General features: G+C 39.2%; 2 protein-coding genes across 3 annotated transcripts; both read right to left on the reverse strand.

The window, feature by feature from the left end:
• Positions 1–989: 989 nt before the first annotated feature.
• Positions 990–5,181, reverse strand: LOC106659789 (dnaJ homolog subfamily C member 7). 2 transcript variants are annotated; one of them, XM_014382483.2, is made up of 11 exons: positions 4,785–5,181; positions 4,031–4,424; positions 3,301–3,449; positions 2,913–3,229; positions 2,707–2,825; positions 2,481–2,634; positions 2,254–2,418; positions 1,996–2,161; positions 1,771–1,917; positions 1,554–1,706; positions 990–1,475 (listed from the first exon to the last, which is right to left on the reverse strand). In XM_014382483.2, the coding sequence occupies exons 2-11, from the start codon at positions 4,270–4,272 to the stop codon at positions 1,384–1,386; spliced, it is 1,704 nt and encodes a 567-aa protein (XP_014237969.1). In that variant the 5' UTR covers positions 4,273–4,424; positions 4,785–5,181; the 3' UTR covers positions 990–1,383. The 2 variants fall into 2 exon arrangements, with proteins under 2 accessions (XP_014237969.1, XP_014237970.1); XM_014382484.2 differs by having other exon boundaries at positions 3,301–3,389; positions 4,785–5,180.
• Positions 5,182–8,165: 2,984 nt separating this feature from the next.
• Positions 8,166–9,326, reverse strand: LOC106659855. The gene is made up of 2 exons (XM_014382571.2): positions 8,594–9,326; positions 8,166–8,519 (listed from the first exon to the last, which is right to left on the reverse strand). Exons 1-2 carry the CDS (start codon positions 9,204–9,206, stop codon positions 8,506–8,508), a joined length of 627 nt encoding a protein of 208 aa, XP_014238057.1. The 5' UTR covers positions 9,207–9,326; the 3' UTR covers positions 8,166–8,505.
• Between the last annotated feature and the right edge of the window lie 9,087 nt (positions 9,327–18,413).

The raw sequence follows: 18,413 nt of genomic DNA on the forward strand, positions 1-18,413 counted from the left end.
AATATCGTGGACCATTCACCGCATCTTATTGGATGTGCGAAATAATGAATCAAGATCGTGTCTCTATTATCGTGCTTAAATTTTGTGGTCAAATTATTAGTACTTACTTTCAGAAATTTTATTGAATTTATTTTTAGCGCATTCCAATTAGGTTGGGAAAATTGATCGGAAATTATTTTCTTTGATACAATTAGATCAGTATTTTTAGAGTTACGGTCAGAGGCATTTGACAAATATCAATGTTTACTATGGGAAGGAAAACGTGAAAAAACCCTGTTGCAAGGACATTTAATACCCTTATAAATTTGAATTTTATCAACGGATTGTACATTTTAAGTTATGATCTTTGATGAGTCGTTAATGCTGTAAATATTTCTACCCTTGGAGCATACGGGCATTTTAACAAATTTTGTTCGGCTTCTATCTTTTAGATCATTAATTGAATAACCATCCAACTAAAATATATATTAAAAGGTATATTCTTTGTAGTCAAGTGGTAATGCGCTCAGCTTTATATTGAGGATCGAACTGTCAAATGCAAGTTCGATAATAAATCAACGATTCTTTATTTGTCACATTTAAGTATAGAAAAATTGAAGCAACGAAAAAAAAATTTTACCGTAATTGTTTACCAACATATTAACCATATAATTAGTCATAATTTTTCATCAAGATATAGGCTTCAGCCACCTTGAGATAAAGAACTTCAATTAGATCAACATTCATATCATAAAATGGAATAAAAAGGATTAATATTAAAAACAATTTATAAGAAAAACTTTCTTATTTATTTAGCCATTTCTTAAGTTTTTAATATAATTCTTAATAGTCAAAAATATCTATCAAATTCAAGAAATCAATAAGTCTTCGAATATTATGCTTTTTACAATCATCGGAACGAATGATTATTTCTTTCTTAAAATAAAAAATATTTATAACTAAAAATTCAACTACTGATCATTAAAAATAAGTCAAAAACAAAAATGATGTTGAATTCAATCTGAATACATATAATTGATTGAATCAACTTAATTTCAACTTTACATGTTTATTTCTCGGCGAAAAGTTCAAGTTGTATACAAGAATGAGACCATTTTCGCATTAAATTAAGTTTACAAATTTTCTAGACTGGCATTAATTTATTCATAATTCAGTACTTGCAAAATTAACCCATTCATTTTTAGCTGTTCAAGATACCTCTATAATATCTCATAAAAACTTAAATTTACAAAAATGGTTTTTGAAACTTCATATCTTTTAAAGATTGAACAATGCAAGATTTGCAACAAAGTAATATTACCTAAGGTTTTATAGTTATTGATATATAGCTAATATACATGTCAAGGTTTTGCATTAGTAAAATCTACAAAGTTTAAAAAATTTTTAGAGGTATTCGAACCGAAAACCACCTCTTCCACAGTCATTGGCGAATGGGTTTTCGAAGAACGATTGAAATCTAGATTCCATATCCATATCTAAAAAGATTTAAAAAATAAAAGTAAGAAAAATTTCACATCATTAGAATTACATAAAGCATAAAAGATTCATTTTACCTTGGAAATTGAAATCATTATCTTCTAAATCATGACCATTATCGTATCTGGAACGTTTCTTAGGGTCCGATAAAATTCCATAAGCTTCGCCCACTTCCTTGAACTTTTTCTCTTGTTCTTTTTTCTCAGCATCGCTAGCATTGGAATGACGATCTACAAAGATAATAAAGATGTTGAAATATGTTCTGTAAAATTTAGCAAAACTTCTATTAAGTACCTGGATGATGAACCATGGCCCTTTTTCTGTAAGCTTTTTTAATGTCTTCTGTGCTGGCATTTTTTTCAATTCCTAGAATTTTGTAGTAGTCTTTTCTTTTCGATTTTTTCAGTGCTTTCTGTGCGTCCATCAGTAAACGTTTGTTTTCTGAAAGAAATCAACATATATCAGTTGCCAACATTTTTTTAATGAATAAGATTTGAAGTAATTAGATCTATCATTTACCTCTGCTTTTGTCTAACTTTAGTGCTCTTTCATAATCCCTAACAGCTTCTTCATATTCTTGAAGAATCATGTAAGAAAACGCTCTTCTAAGAAGTGCTTTCAAATATTTATCGTCTAATTTTAATGCTTCAGTGCACTGAACAATCGCATCTCTGTAATCTTGCATCTAAAAGGAAATCAAAAAATGCGTATTTTATGAAATTCAATTTATGTTAGTATAAAATAATTTTTCAATTGTATATAGTATTTTTCAGTTACCTTAGCTGCTGCTGTTGCCTTATTAAAATACAGTTTTGCATTAACTTTCTTATTGGCTGGATCAACCAATAATGCTTGCTCATAAATTTTGTAGGCGTCTAGGTATCCCTCGCTTCTGAAGACATAATTTCCATCGTTTTTCAATTTTTTTATCGTTTTGAGTTTCTGCAAAATTAGATTATTTTGTTTTATGCTGTCATTATCAATAATGATTTTTAATAACTCACTTTATAAGTTTCCAAAGCTTTTTTGTGATCAGGAGCCAGACGAAAGACTTGTTGGAAATGTTTTAAGGCACTATCTATGTTATCTTGATAGTATAAACAAGTACCTCTGATATATATCGCATCAACATTTTGTTTATCTGTATGAAGCACATCACTGAAAATATAATTTCATTTGGTTATCAATACGTTTTGGGCTGTATTTTTTACATCAATATAATTTTCATACTTTGCAGCCATTTCAGCTTCAGAATATCTTTCCAAGTACATTAAACTTTCAGCTTTTTTAACTTTGAATGTGGAGCAAAATGGACTTACTTCTGCACATCGATCCATGCAATACACAACCTAAGAAATAAAATAATTACATGCATCATACATCATTAATATGATAGCTATTTATCTAGCCATTTGAGTAAATGATGTTGTGTTTACTTTGCGATAATCTTTGGAAGTATAGGCAGTGTCAGCTTCAGTCAAATATCTTTTCAGTTTGGCCAGATTTTGCAATTCTTCAGCTATAGAGCTGCTGCTGTTGGGTTGAATTTTTTCTAACTTTGCTATTGCAGCTTCAGCTTCTGTAGCATCTCCTGTAAGTAGTGAACATTTTATCAGGCGATTGTAGGCTTTTGCAAAATTTGGATCTAGCTCAAGACATCTTTTAGCATCTTTCAGAGCATCGCGGTATTGTGACATCATCATAAAGCAAGCGCATCTATTACTGTAATATCTGGCAACATCAGGACACATATCTGAAAAATAATAAAGCTTGGTTACAATAATTAAATAGATATTTTTATAATTATGTACCACTGATTCTTACCAATAACCTCATTGTAGACAACCAGAGCTTGCTTATATTGTTTAGCACTGTAGAGCCTGTTAGCTTCTTCTTTTTTGATTTCAGCTAACCTGAATTTATAAGCATGTGAATCGATTGGTTCGAATGTATATTCTGAGTTTTGCAACGGACTTCAGAATAACAAAACAAAAAAAAAAGAAGCATTAAATAGATTACTCAAATACAAAGCATTGTTAAAATTATCAAAAATTCTTTTTGAAAAACATAAAACTTATTTACTTTTGTGAATCGAAAAACTTACATTGGCATAAGCATTATATTATTTTGACAGAGCAAGTTTGTAAATAGGAGTAATAATAATCATGGCAATAAAGAATAGATTATAAAACAGATATTCATTAATTGACAGATTAAAGAAGAACTGGAACGTGAGAGCAGAATGTTAACAGAATACATTTGAGCACAGCTTGAAAGAGCCAAAAATAGAGTAAGTAAAAGTAGAGAAAGCAGAATAAAGGGCAGTAATAATAGTAGCTTTGCATTGGAGTAGTCTGAATGTGCACATGATGCAAAGGACAGTGACGGTGACTCAGTTGATCACAAAGATTAATTCAGTCATACACACACATACACTCGAGTACTGCTGAGAATGAAAAAAAAAACAAGTTAAAAAAGATAGATAACAGGAGTTTCGTACAAAGACAACGAGAACACAGAAGGCATTTAAACAAGGGGGTATAGAGACTCTTACTGTTCTGGTTTGAGCATCTTGGGCTCGGTGGGTTTGCACGTGTTGTCCAAGTCGGCGGCGGCGGATGTGGCGGCAGCGGGCGCGGAGGCAGCAGCTTGATCGACCTGGGCTGGCAGCGATGTCGTCGACCCGGCCATCGTAGGCGACGGGTTGCTCTTGATACCACCAGCGCCGATGGTGCTGGTGGTATCGGCCGTGCTGGACAGGTCGATCACCGTGGCCGTGGGATCGTCGACGGCCATCTCGCTGGCAGCGGGTGTGGACCTGCGTCTACGACGTCGAGACGACGACGTCGATGTCGACGAGCTCGGGCCCTGCTGCTGCTGCAGTGTTTCGCCTTGGGTATCAATGGTGAATGCCGAGTGGTGACACAGGGGTCAACGAAGAAACGAAACTGTATATACAGATATAATAATGAGACGATTGTCAATATAGACGACGACGACGATGTCGTTGAGTAGGCGCAGCGATTAATACAATGCAATGCCTAGCCTAGCTCTCTCTCTCTCTCAGTGCACCCACGGATTGATTGACTCTTGTGTTATACGCACTTGGCGTGGCTGTGTCGCGTTACACGCAAGCAGAATAAGACGACGACGACGAGCTGTCGATTATCGCAGAAAACCTCGTGCTAGCGCGAGAGAGAGATACAGGCAGACATCGTATTATTATAGATATATAAAATCGCGCGAGCCTCGATCGAGCCAAGTTCACTGCTCGTAGTAAACAAAAGATGCTGCTGCTGCACACTCACCCAATGTTGTACGAAAGCAACACTGCACAATCACGCACCACACGCGAATTTTATCCTATACTGATGTAAGAGAGCGAGCCTTGCAATTGTCTGTCCCGCGCGCTTATACACACACACGCAGTATGGATATATGTATTGAAACGGAGAGAAAGTTTTGGGACACTTTTCTGCGGGCGCTGCTGAAGCACACACACACACACACCCAACGAAAAAAACTCCTCTTTTTTCTTATTTCGTGCGTGTTGTGAAGTCCCCGAGAGATCCGCCGATTCGGGCGTATCAATCGATGAGAAAGAAAGAACGAAAAAATATGTATCAACCAACCGCCGCAGCCTTACAAACGTCGTCGTCCCCTGTACAACATGTAAACTCTCTCGGGCGCGCTCTGCTGTGCTCCGAGCGCGAGCTGAATGGGCTGATTTATTATTCGTACGTGTGTTGGTTCGTTTGTGTACATATACGTATCATGCATGTGTCAGTATGTGTGTATGTGTTGTTTCGTGCGTAATGTGCTGCTGCTGTAACGCTGATCGTCGTCGCGTTGATCGTTAGATATTTCGCTGGCTCTGCTGACTGCTCTGCTCTCTCTCTCTCTCTCTTTAACTGGCGCTACTTTGGACGGTGGCGACGTCTCTGCTACGTATACCGAAGCGCGGCGCGTTTAAAGCGACCTGCACGATGCCAAATTTTGGCAGTTTGGTATTTTTTGGCTCGAAATAGAGTGAGAAAACAATAGGACAGGCAAAAGTTACAAAATCTCGCGAAACACCTTTCCTCGATCGTGCGACGAAAGTAAAATAATCGTGTCTCCCTTACTATCGGCTTTTTATTTTTTATTATCGCAGCCACGCGTGTGTCGTTCTATCTTTTATTATCGTTGAAAAATTTCGATTTCGCGCTTGTGTACGATAAAGAAAGATCCGTATGTGTATTATTATTATTAGCATTGGTATCGGCTTTGGTTCAACCACTATTCTGTGATTGCAGAAAAAAAACCACAATCGTCGTTGTCTCTCTCTCACGCTGGGTTGATTAACCACCGACAAAACTTTGTTGCCGCTTGATCAACGGTGAATTTCTCGGGAACATAAAAGTATTTTACCGCGGATAAAGCGCAACTTTTAAGTCGATCGAATTACAGTTGAATAAAAGAAGAATGAAGAATTAAGAGAACAATGAAAGCTCGACGCGCTATTAAAATAATATGTATCAACAATTACCAAAGTCCACTCGACTCTCTTTCACGCAGTAAAGTTATATCGTTGTCCTCGAGAGGAATATAATAATCGTTCTAATTGGGAAAATTGAAGAAGCCGAGAATTTTTTTCTTTTCACCCTTTACCCTTCATCCTCCCTTGATTTTAACTCTCGGCCTTTTTTTTCTCTCCTCGCTCGAAGTTCCGAAAGAAAAGTCAGCACCCCTCCCGACAGTTATAAGACAGCTGGGTTTTTTCTTTCTTTCTTTTTTTTCTGCTCTCTCTTTTGAGAAAAAACGCGCGGCCGTCAGCTGGTAAAATTAGCCGAGCGTTACAAAGCTTTGTTTCGTTTTGTCGCTGTTTTTTTTTGTATGTTAGTTTTCGTCCACCGCGTGCAGCTAGAAATTTTTTAATATGCTCGTGTTTCGCGCGAAGGACGACCAAGACGAAGGAGGAAAACTTTGCGAAGAGATTATCATTTTTTTTTTGTTTTGTTTAGGGTAAGACGGGAAATTTTAGGCGTGGTTGAAGGGATGAAGAAATGCTCGTGGCTTATACAACGTACCTATTATTCACATGCTGTTGTTTTGACTTTTTTTTTGTTTTCAGTTGTCAACTTACCTGTACTTAGTGAGACAAGAGAGTTCCAGGCGTAAAGTCGCTGGAACGGGTATGCGTCGAATTAATAACAGTAATAATTAGAAAATTAAGATGTACCAACGGTGCAACGATTGTGATCTAGTTAAAAATTGGATGTTAAGTTACAATTATAAATACATCAAATAAATTTTTTTACAGCAAATATATCACTCTAATCATTCTTTATTGAATACACCCTAATCTTGTTTCAGTCCTGCATACGAACAAATGATTTGAGTGGCAATTTTAAATTATAAACATTTAATACCTACAGATAAGGCTGAGCAATTTTCTGATCGTACAAAAATATTCATACATTTTTACGAGTAAAAGGATCATATGAATATTATCAAAAACTTGATTGTATTATTTTATACATTAATTTAATTTACCATTTTTCATCTCCAAAATTTTCTTCCAATATGATTTGAGACATGCTCTAATATTTAACTTTTTTTGTTTCCCGTAACTTTTTCTGCTTACCCTTATATATTTCAACTTCTAAAGCAGCGCTGGTAAAATAAATACTCCGCTGCAAGCTAACGAATTGGTACACAGTAGATTTCAGAATAGATGTATTTTAAGTAAAAATGAAATTGATTCAGTCATAATTTTCCTCAATTCTTGAAACAAAATCGAATGTTTAAATCAACTTTAATTAATATAAGAACCGAGTAAAAAGGCTACAACCGGTACTACAACCTAAATTTTATTCGAGCAATTTATAACATGCTCGAAAAGCCGTGGAAAATTCGAACGACCGTTTAACGATCATCTAATTAAACAATAATTTATGTTAATTCGAGTTTAATTTCATGCCAATTAGTTACCAGTGAAAAAAAACCAACGAGAAGAATTGCCCGTTTAAATTGAAGCTCGCGGATTTTTTCGCGCGCCCGAAAGCTCTAATTCTCTCGACGCTAAACGCACGCACATACGCTCTCACCAAAAAAAAGCTCACGACAACGCGAGTTATTATACGTGTACACATGAAGAAGAACGATACTTGGCGGGAGAATCTCCGCGCGGCCGTAACTCGATATATAAAAGCTTAACTCGAGACGCTTTTTGTTTTCGCGTGCAAGCTCGGCGTCGTCGGCGTCGGCGTCGGCGGTCGAGTGCAAAAAGAAAAGAGAGAAGAGAAGCGCGGCGGAAAACGTGACCACACCGACTCCTCGAAAGCGCGCGGAAAAAAAGATATATACGTGCTTTTGGAAGACGAGAGAGAAAAGAAGTGCACTTGTGAGCTTTTGAGAAAAGCGAGAGTCGTCGCGTGTACTGTGCACTTCGTATCTAGCTGTCGCGTAGACGGCGTCATTAAATTATTTGTTTATTCAATTTTCATCATAAGTATTTCATCGATATTATGTTGAATAGCTGGATAAAAATCACGAAAATGAATTTTTCTTTATGTCAACTTCATTACAGTCCAATGTACACCTTCGACGTATACATAATTTTAAATTCGTTCTGCACAAAAAAAAAATTAAGTAAACACTGACTTGAAAATTGTATTATATCATCATATAATAAAAAAAAGATTTCCTTATGTTGAAAGCAGTTAATATTATATTTTATTATGCACAATAAAATTGACATTCCTTATTCGTGCGTGTCTTTCTATTCGTTCGCCGTTATTCGTAAAAAAAAATACTTCTTTTTTTTTCTAAATTAAATAATTCAGTTGCTAAATTTTGTCGACTAATATTTACACATAATAGGGTTTTTTTTCGGTCATTGTTTTCTTTTTGCACACGATCACAATCACATAATTATATAATTAACGATCCGACCGAGATATATATCATACATTCGTATTGATCAATGTACAATGGAGTTATGGGAATTATTATTGTCGATCGATCCAGAATCATCTGTATCTGTCATCACATGTACAGATCTACGAAAAAAAAGCTCGGTTACACAAACATCCTCCACGATAAATAAATAAAATCAAAAAAAATCGAAGCTTACATGGGAATTTGTTCTCATAAATCTCGAGCAATTTGGCGATATCCTCGTCCTTGCGCCCCTTGAGCTTGGCCCCAGCCTCGGCCAGCTGATTGAACACGGTCTTGAACACGTCGATGGGCCTCAGTGCCGTGCGACACTTCTCGCCGTATTGGGTGAAGAACGCGTCCGCGATCCGGCTGTCTCTGTCGCTGTAAAAGTGCACGTCCGTCTTGTACTCGATCCTGTACTCCAGGCCCATCACGTCGAACGTGCACGTGCGAATCGTCTTAGCGTCGAAGTCGTGCAGTCGCCTCTTGTTGATGTCCGCGGGGCAGCGCGTCGTGCGATGGATGAAGGTGCCGGCGCCGAGCACCGGCACGTGATCGAGCTGACGATAGCGCAGAAACAGCTCCCAGCCCATGGCCTGGAACAGATCCTTCATCTTGTCCTTGAAGGGATTGGCGAGGTAGAGCTCGACCAGGGCGATCATGGCGACGCGTTGGACGAGGATGTCGCGCTCGCTCGCCTCGCGGGGCAGCGGCCTGTCGCACTTCATCATGCTTATCACCGTGAAGGATACGTCGTCGTCGATCGGGAAGGGATCGTCGGTCTTGGTGAAGCCACCCGCAGCCATGATTGTCGTCGTCGTCAAGCCGTGAGGTAATTTTGTTATTATTGTTGTTGTTGTTGGGTTTTGTGTGTACACTTACTCACTCTCACTTTGTATATTTATCGATGTACACGTGGGACACGACTGAGCTGACCGGATCGAGTCTAGGGATCTTGGAGCTTGTCACAACATCTCGAGTTCGATACATTCAAAACAAAAGCAGAAGCTTCGCGCGGCACAGCTGGTCAATAATTTCAAAGTTGATGGAGCTCCTTACAAATGTATATGGCCGATTCTCTGTGAAATCGAATGGCCAAAAAATTTTTTTTTCTGCAAATATGAAAAACTTGCTGTTTCCGATGTCAGAAATGTCCCCAAATTTTATTAGAATTTTTGGGACCATCTATCACTCTTTTTCAGGGGCCCGAAGTTGGCCATTTTAGGGTTTTTTTGAAATTCATGAAAAATCACAAATATTCAAATAATTCCTGGATCAGGGTAGAATGATTCAAAAGTAAAAGTGCCCAGCAACTTTTTTGTTGGAAATTGTCCAAATTTTCAGAAAAAAAATATGCCAAAGTGATTGGAGCCACCTAAATACATAATAGTGGGAAAACATAAAAAAAAAACATAAAACAAGAAATCTACTCGAGTTCGAACCGGACTTTCATTTCCTAAACTATGTAAAAAGCTTCCCAAAGATGTCAACTAATGCCTGATAAAGTTTTGTAATGGGTCTTAAAGTTTAACGCAATGTAGACAACAATGTGTGGCGAAAAACATGCAAAAAAGGCCTGAAAATGGCTGTTTTTGGTGATTTTAGGCATTTTGGGCCTATTTTTGACCTTTTTTGCATGTTTTTCGCCACACATTGTTGTCTACATTGCGTTAAACTTTAAGACCCATTACAAAACTTTATCAGGCAGTAGTTGACATCTTTGGGAAGCTTTTTACATAGTTTAGGAAATGAAAGTCCGGTTCGAACTCGATTAGATTTCATCATTTATGTCCCTTTGGCAGTTTTTTTGCTTTACACTTACCTAGATTGTTCCAATCACTTTGGCATATTTTTTTTCTGAAAATTTGGACAATTTCCAACAAAAAAGTTGCTGGGCACTTTTACTTTTGAATCATTCTACCCTGATCCAGGAATTATTTGAATATTTGTGATTTTTCATGAATTTCAAAAAAACCCTAAAATGGCCAACTTCTGGCCCCTGAAAAAGAGTGATAGCTGGTCCCAAAAATTCTAATAAAATTTGGGGACATTTCTGACATCGGAAACAGCAAGTTTTTCATATTTGCAGAAAAAAAAATTTTTTGGCCATTCGATTTCACAGAGAATCGGCCATATACATGCGTGGATAAACGACAACAATTTTTCCGACATGGACGCTTCGTTCGAGTAATCAAAGAATGACCAGATTTGAAATGTTTTAAAATACATTGCCATTCATTGACTCGTATTTGGTGATTTTTCTATTGCAATTGTGTTAAAATTGTTCAGTGCCTTTTAAATGCCCTAAAAACGATGATTTGATCGTTTCAAAATATTTCTACCGGTCTTCAACCGCTTTGATTACTGTTACTTTGAGCCATTACCGCTAGATGGCGAGTATACCTTTATCCGTAAATCTGCAAGTAGCAAAGTCAAAATAATTGTATAAGTAGAAGCACGGGTTTTTATTTAACTCACGTCTCCCTTTCCTATCCCGAGGTTGTATTGATGCTAAAATAATTTATATGGTTTTTTAAAAAATTTGTTATTTTTCCATAAACATAAAATGATACCGACTATTGCACTCCCATTTATAACTAGTCATCAACGAGACTAATATTACGCTAATTATCATATTATTTGCGTCAAGTGGTAACACGAACGCTTACAAAAACAACAAAATGTAGAACGATTCAAGTCGTGCTACGCACGCATTTATAATCTCAGCTATATAATAAACATACATAAAATTAAAACTATTCGCTTAGATTTGATACCCGTTCGATCAAGAGCGATCGAGAAATTACCATTTTTCTCGCTCGTTTTTTTAACTTTGACGATCAGTTATCATCATTGCGCAGCCGTTTCAAATCGACCAGCATATCGAGCTTTGGTTCCTCACGCCCTTTTCGTGTCGCTGCGGCCCTAGATCGACTGCGGTACGCGACTATTATATACGATGATTGAAATGCCAATCGTCGCGGAGATCCGATCGTTGCTAGCCAAAAATGTTCAATTCCAGCTTTGATCCCGAATCTCACGTGGTCACGTTGGGTATACCGTATAACATTCTCGTATCAGAATGATAATTCAGAAGAAAGCTCGAAAGTGCAGCCGCAGTACACGGAGGGAAAATTATCGCCGACGCATCCGCTCGGCCAAGTTCGGAAGACGACTTTTCCCTCCGCCATTGTGTTATCCCAAATAGGCCTAGTAGCACCAAACACGCTGAAAGAGAGAAGAAAGCTCGAGTGTACCTGTATATAGCAGTAACAGTACATATGTGCCAAATGCGCAGAACTAACACGTGCTATGCTCATCCAGCTCGAGCCCGCGCGCGAGCGACGACGACGATCGTCTCTTAAATTCAGCGCGTGCAGGTCTCCGGTTCACGCGAGTGAATACAAGCAGATAGCGCGTATGTGCTGTACTGTATATGATGCACCCTCCTATACTCGTCGAGCTTATAACGTCGAGGCTTCCTCTCTGTCTCTCTCTCGAGTGAACCGCAGCAGCCCCGAGGCAATAACTATATAAGTATGCAACTCCGTACGACGACGACGACGACAACGCGCCTATAGACTGCTGCTGCTGCTCTATGCACGCGATGAACGGCCCGCAAACCATGTCTATAAACTCTCTCTCTCTTCTCTCTTATACCTCCCTCCCCCCCTCGCGCAGCAGCTTTTGCCCGACTTTTCTTTCCTGTACTATGCCTCCCTCCGTCCCTCTCGCCTCCCTCCTACGCGTTTACCCTCTTGCTCGCAGCTCGAGCTTGCAGCAACTCGTCTTTTGCTTCGTCGCTGCTTTTCGAGCCACCGCTGCTGTTACCGCTGCTGCTGCTGCTACTTTTTCCTGGGCAGAAAACTTTCTTTTTTTTTTTTTACTCTGCACTCCCTCCCCCTCACCAAGACTCGACAGCAGCCACTGCTACTGCCACTTCGTTATTATTACGACGACGACGAGTGACTTTTGTCATTTTTGTTTTGTTGTTCATCGAAGCGCAATGCGTGCGGATATCGAAAGCTCGAGATTATACGCGTAAAAATTGTTATTACGTTTCTGGTACTTTTACGAATGTTTGTACCGGTATATTCGAGTGGCCGTGCTTTGATGACCATATTTTACTTTAAAATTACAATTAATGATTTTTATTCGTGAAAAATTAAAGCTGCTGTTGCTTTATGAAACGGAATTATGATACTTTCATTAAAAGTGTCTGAAAATCACAAAATATCAATGAACTCAGAACCGAGGTAAGCGCGTTGAAAATCTCACGTTGCCGCTAGGTGGCGCAGAGCCGAATTCTCATAAAACCCAAAAGAGAAAAGGCAAAGTTTTAATATTAAGTAGGAGAGCTTACTATATATGACATCAACTAATGACAGATTTGTATTCTAAATGCAGATTTACATTATCATCGGATCGAAAATTGACTTTCTAACTTCAGACTAAAACTCAGTCAATTACCATCGGTTCTGGACGATTTGCTGAATCTTTAATGTCTTTGTAGTACGAAATACATTTGAGCAAGGTTCTATGGAAATGCATGGATATTGGGTTGTCAATAAGACATTCATTCATCGCTTCACACAACTCTTTTGGATCCCAACTTGCACAATCGAGTCTTCTTCTCCAAGTCAGGCATATCATGTAGATTTTCCTCAAGATTGCAAAATAGCCTTCATCCCTTGTGTTAGCGCAAGCTGCAAATAATATGCCTTCGACATACCGTTGTACAAAGAATTTACCGAAAGATTCTAAAGTGTTTTCTATAAGAACATTCATGCATTCATCTGGCCTTATTGCTGGATTCTCGAGTGTCATCGTACCTATGAGATTGGATGGAACGAACAAAGAGTTATGGCAAAAAGTCAGATGAGAAGGATCTTCTTTCATTATAGCATTTTGCCTGATCACAAGAATCTTGCCACATTTTGAGTACCATTTCATTGACCAGTCGTTGTTTCTTACAAAATATTGTGTCTGCCCATCACTCTTCAATAATTCTATTGTTAGAATGTTCACTTTGTCCGTGGGAGATTTGGCATGATGTGGACCTCTTATCACAAGCCCAGAAACATATCTGTAGTCCTTACCATTGTCATCTCTTGTATTTGCTAAAATTGGCATGCAGGCAACATAATCATGTGTAGTCTTGGTATCACTTGTTGGTGTGTGAACAAGATAAGAACCACCTAATCTAGAGTAAATGTTTGTCAATTTAGTATTTAATACTGCTACTTTTGTTCTAGAAACCAAGTCAATTATCTTGCTACAAGCTTGAGACGATAAACAGTCTAATGGATGATCGTAGTCTTTATATGATTCTTTCAATCCTTCTTTTAACAGTGTTATTGGATTTCCTTATAAATCATGCTCTTCACCCATCATCCTAATAATTTGGTCAAAATAAGTATCATATATTTTCGATTCAATGACAGGATATTCTGGTTGAACTGTTTCATCATCATAAGGATCGAATGCTCTATTTTTCTTTCCTATTCCTAAAAGGTCATAAATTGTTTCTCTCTCCAGATGTGACTCAAACTGCAACATAAAATTAGTTGAAGTAGGGTTTAAGTTAACATTGCAAATGCCTTGAAGAAGATTCGGGTGAGGATTTTGGAAATTTGAGGTCCATTCCATTGACAATAGGTTTGATGCAAATTCAGTGACAATATGATGATCATTCTCACAATTGGAAAGCATGTTAACTACCCATCCTTCAGGCATGATCTTACCTTTCCATTTTATAGTTCCTTCTCTCTCTGGCTCATATTGTATATGATCCTTGAGAAAGTAAAAAATCACCCAAATCTATTGGGTCCGGCGATTCCAGTACTGATTTTCTGTTAATCAAGTCATTGGTGAATATCCAATGGTAGACTCACCACTTCTGCCCAAGTTGCTTGGGGATGACACTGATTAGATGGAGTTTTGTTCATCGTAACTATACTTCTGGTATTTTACTCGCAATTTCAAGCTGATAATGTTGACTGCGTTATATTTTCATGGAGTTTTCATTTGTGGCTTCTTAAACAGCTGTGCGCTGTATATTTTGTCACGTTCGAGTTCTTGAACGAATGTGCGTGTCGAGTTGCATCTCTTTACCTCGCTTGCTGCGCAACAAGCGCGTTTACAAAATATATTCGTTGCTTAATTACCGCGTAATTCGTTCAACAGTTTGAATGCTGTCTAGGAAGAAAAAAGTTGTTTCTTCGTCGTCGATGTATATAAATGATAATAGAGACCCTAGCGAGACATTGCGTGCAGTGTTGGCTCAAGACATTTAGATTTCGCTTGGCCGTTATTAAAAAAAAAGAAAAAGCTGGTCCTTCGTTTGCGGGCGCAGAGAGAGAGAGAGAGAGAGAGAAAGATCCCACCTCGGTCAGGCGGCGGCCACTTCAAAAGTGTAAAAAAAAAGAGTTGCTACTACGTCTCTGTACTCTTGGGTCATGCCTTTTTCAGTGGAAAAGACCTTCGCGCTTTCTCGCGCTTATATGCATATATTCCGCGCCTCGCTGGGTCGGTCTTTTCATAGCTCGACTTTTTTTTTGCTCTCTCTATCTGTCTTTATTACTTACGAACCATGATTTTTTTAAAAATTCGCCATTCTCCTCTCACCCCCGCGCGCGCTCGTGCTTGTTTTTTTTGTTACTTTATCTATGAATAGGACGTGCTCTCTCTAACCATTCCTATTTGCTCTCCCGCGCGCGGTACCGAGGCGCGTTTTTTCTCATAAAAAAGTGCCAGTTTTCACGTGCTACGTACACACACACACACACGCGACTCTCTTTTTTTATTCATCTTTTATTATTTACAACGCTTTGGACTTTCCTTTTGCACGACGACGGCGTTTGATTTATGATTTTACGCTCGTAACTCGCGAATACTCGATGAGAGCGATGTAATAATTTATTACACACGTGGACACTGGTCGAGGCTCTCCAAGCTTTGACGAATAATATAATAAAGCGACGAAACGACTGTAATGCAAAATTTCGACTGTCCAAAAGTTTTCTTACAGCTTCGACGAGCCCCTGGATTTTTCTTTTTTTTCCTTCTAGATTTTTTTTTATTTTCAGCACGCCCACGGGGGCGTAATTCAATTAATAAATAGCACATGCGAATCGGCGGACCATCGATCATATTGATTTATCTTTTATTGTTGTTTCTATCTAGGCGTGTAGCAGCAGCGGTACTTTTAAAAAAATATAACGCTCGTAACGATATTTTCTTTTTTTTATTTCGGAGCTTCGACTTGCTCTCGAGCGCGATTCAACACGAAGGCAAGCAAGCAAAAAAAAAAAAAACATTGGCTACACCTCGATCTTTCAAATATGCGGATTAGGCGCGCGCGCGCGCGGGTGAATTATTACGCTATTAGACGAATTGATTTGCTCCGCGTGTATATAAACACAGGCCGAAAGAGTAGCGTGCGGCATAATAGTATAGTACAGCTTGCGCGAAATGACTCAAATTTATTTTTATCAATGCTGCTCTCACTCTCGTAGTGGTCGTATTGGAAGGTGCAGTGTAGCAGCCACATTAATGACGCGAACAATTCGCGCCGAGACGTAATAGGTGCGTATAGTACGTGGAGATACGCTTCGAGAAATGTGTGGAGAAGCTGTTGCTCGTTAAATGTAGCGGGAAGAATTGAAGGTCGCGCGATCGGTTTCCGGCGGGCGAGTTGATGAATAGCAGATCGACGACGCAAGCACGAAAATTCTCTCAAGCCCGCGCGCGAGAAAAGCTTCATTGAAGTTCTCCACTCGCGAGGCAAGCTTTTTAAGTATGTGTATATAGTCTCGAGCTTATATGTTTTGGATGTTTGGCTTGTTTGTTGACAGTGGTATGTTGATAATTTATAGCTGACTTGATGGAGAAAAAAAAATAAATAAGAAAAATTCTCTCCGCGTTAATTGATATTGATATTAAGAGCGTGACAAGTTTAGAATTAAGCTTTGATCCTACGCATTATTGAAATTTTCTGTCACTGTGCATAATATTTACCCCCCGGCGCGATCCGCTAGCTGTGAAACGAACGTAAAATCAACACGAAAAACTTGGCGAAGCAGGGTGACGAGTGCAATCTTTGAAAGCTCGTGCGCGACGAGGCCAATTCCCTGCCGTACAATGCATGCATGTACCGTTTCGCTGCGTCAGGCACGCGTGGAGCTTTTTCATACGGGTAAGTTTCGAGACGAAGCCGCCTCGAGAGCGTTTCAGACACTTCGGGTCAATCCCATATAGAGCTACATCGGCAAATCGCAGCTTATAGCTTATATAGCTGCTAATCGTACGTAGAAGACACGACGCACGACATAAGTGCACGTCGTGCAGACAATAAACATACATAACGGGTGAAACAGCTAAAGCTTCGGTGAACATACATAGAACGATATAAGCTTATATATACATAGGCAAGAAGTTAAGTTGTTGTCGCGCGCGCGAGCCCCAGAGGCGAGGAGGAGGAGGAGGAGGAGGAGGCGCGGCGGCTGCGCAAAAGCTAGGCTAGTGTGTATTCTGCTGTGCGAGCCGAGCGAGCTTGTGCGCTTTGATCGCGCGCGCGACTTTCGTATATTATTACTCTCGTCGCGACTCCGGAGGAGAGCGCAACAACTGCCGCTGCAGCTTCCGTTGTGTACAGTGGATCTTTTCTTTTTTTTATCGTACGCGATTTCAAACCATCCGAAAGAGTATCGTGCTGTGTCGTGTGTGCTTGCGGTATAGTTTTTTTTTTTTCAATCTATCGGACAGCGTAGGATATAGTACTCGATTCGATCTCAAAGGACGCCCAGATATATATCTCGTCGCGTCTGCGGGCAGCTGTATCGAAATCGCGCGCGGACAGTTGTATTGTGCAGATTTCGGTGTAATACACGTGTGAGTGATACACGTATAAAACCAGGTGCTTTTAAACTACCGTGTGTATTTGTGTGAGTGCTTTTTTTTGGAGATACGACGCCGCGCGCGCTTGTGACAGCAGGAGCCGATCGGCGCGAGAGAGAGAGAGAGAGAAATATCGATACACAGTGGGCACCCCACATGACGTGAAAATCGTCTCGCAATCGCACAAAGTTTCTACAGGATCGCGGTACAATAGTGTAGATAAAGATTTTGAATTTATCAATAGCACGAATTTCAACCTGCCGGAGAATCATACAATCGTCGGGTGAGTTATCGCACGAGAGTGCGTGTCTATTTTTAGCCGATATGTGTCCATTTTTACAGCAGCAGCATCCTCCTCGTTTCGCCTTTTAATTATCTCGTATCAGGAATGAAACAAAAAAAAAAATTCGTTCACCCGTTATCTCCTTCGGGATGTTTCGGGCGACGGGATGTCCGCGATCCCGTGTGTACACGCGTGCGTTGCTGCTGTCGTATACTTTGTCGCTTTGACCACGCCGCCGAGCTTTCAGCGAGATTGCGTACTGTCGCGCGATGATTTTTTTTTTTTAAATTATTTCGCTCGATACATCATTTAAAAAATCCATGTATATCGTTCGTTCTTACGCGTGCGAGTGAGATACGAGTGCATCAAACGTTGCCATTTTACGACTGCGTATAAACATGTATATGAGATTGAAAGAACAATCGATTTCATAGATTCGCGCGCCGCGCGCGAGTTCGATCTTTATACGCGTGCACGCGTGAGTGCGTCGAAATGAATTTTACCTTTGAAAAACGACTGCTCATCGAGTTTTCATACAGCGCTCGGTATTATAGGTATTCGATTTTGTTCGTTTACTGCTACACAAAAATACCGATTCTTGCGAATTTTTTACCCATTCAACACGTGATAATATCGCTTATTATACGATGTATTACACGCATAGCCCGTTAAACTTTCAGTTCGCGATCGATATCAACACGCGTATTACCCGCAGCAGCGTTGTATCTATGAAAGTTTGAGGAATCCACAATTCCGAAGCGAAACTCTCGCTTCAAAAATCCATCCTATTATATAATAACGATATTTGTTGCCCGATACTAATTACTCGTGT

This window comes from Trichogramma pretiosum, unplaced genomic scaffold (assembly GCF_000599845.2).
Source record: "Trichogramma pretiosum strain Unisexual culture from Peru unplaced genomic scaffold, Tpre_2.0 scaffold36, whole genome shotgun sequence".
In the NCBI taxonomy this organism is placed as follows: domain Eukaryota; kingdom Metazoa; phylum Arthropoda; class Insecta; order Hymenoptera; family Trichogrammatidae; genus Trichogramma; species Trichogramma pretiosum.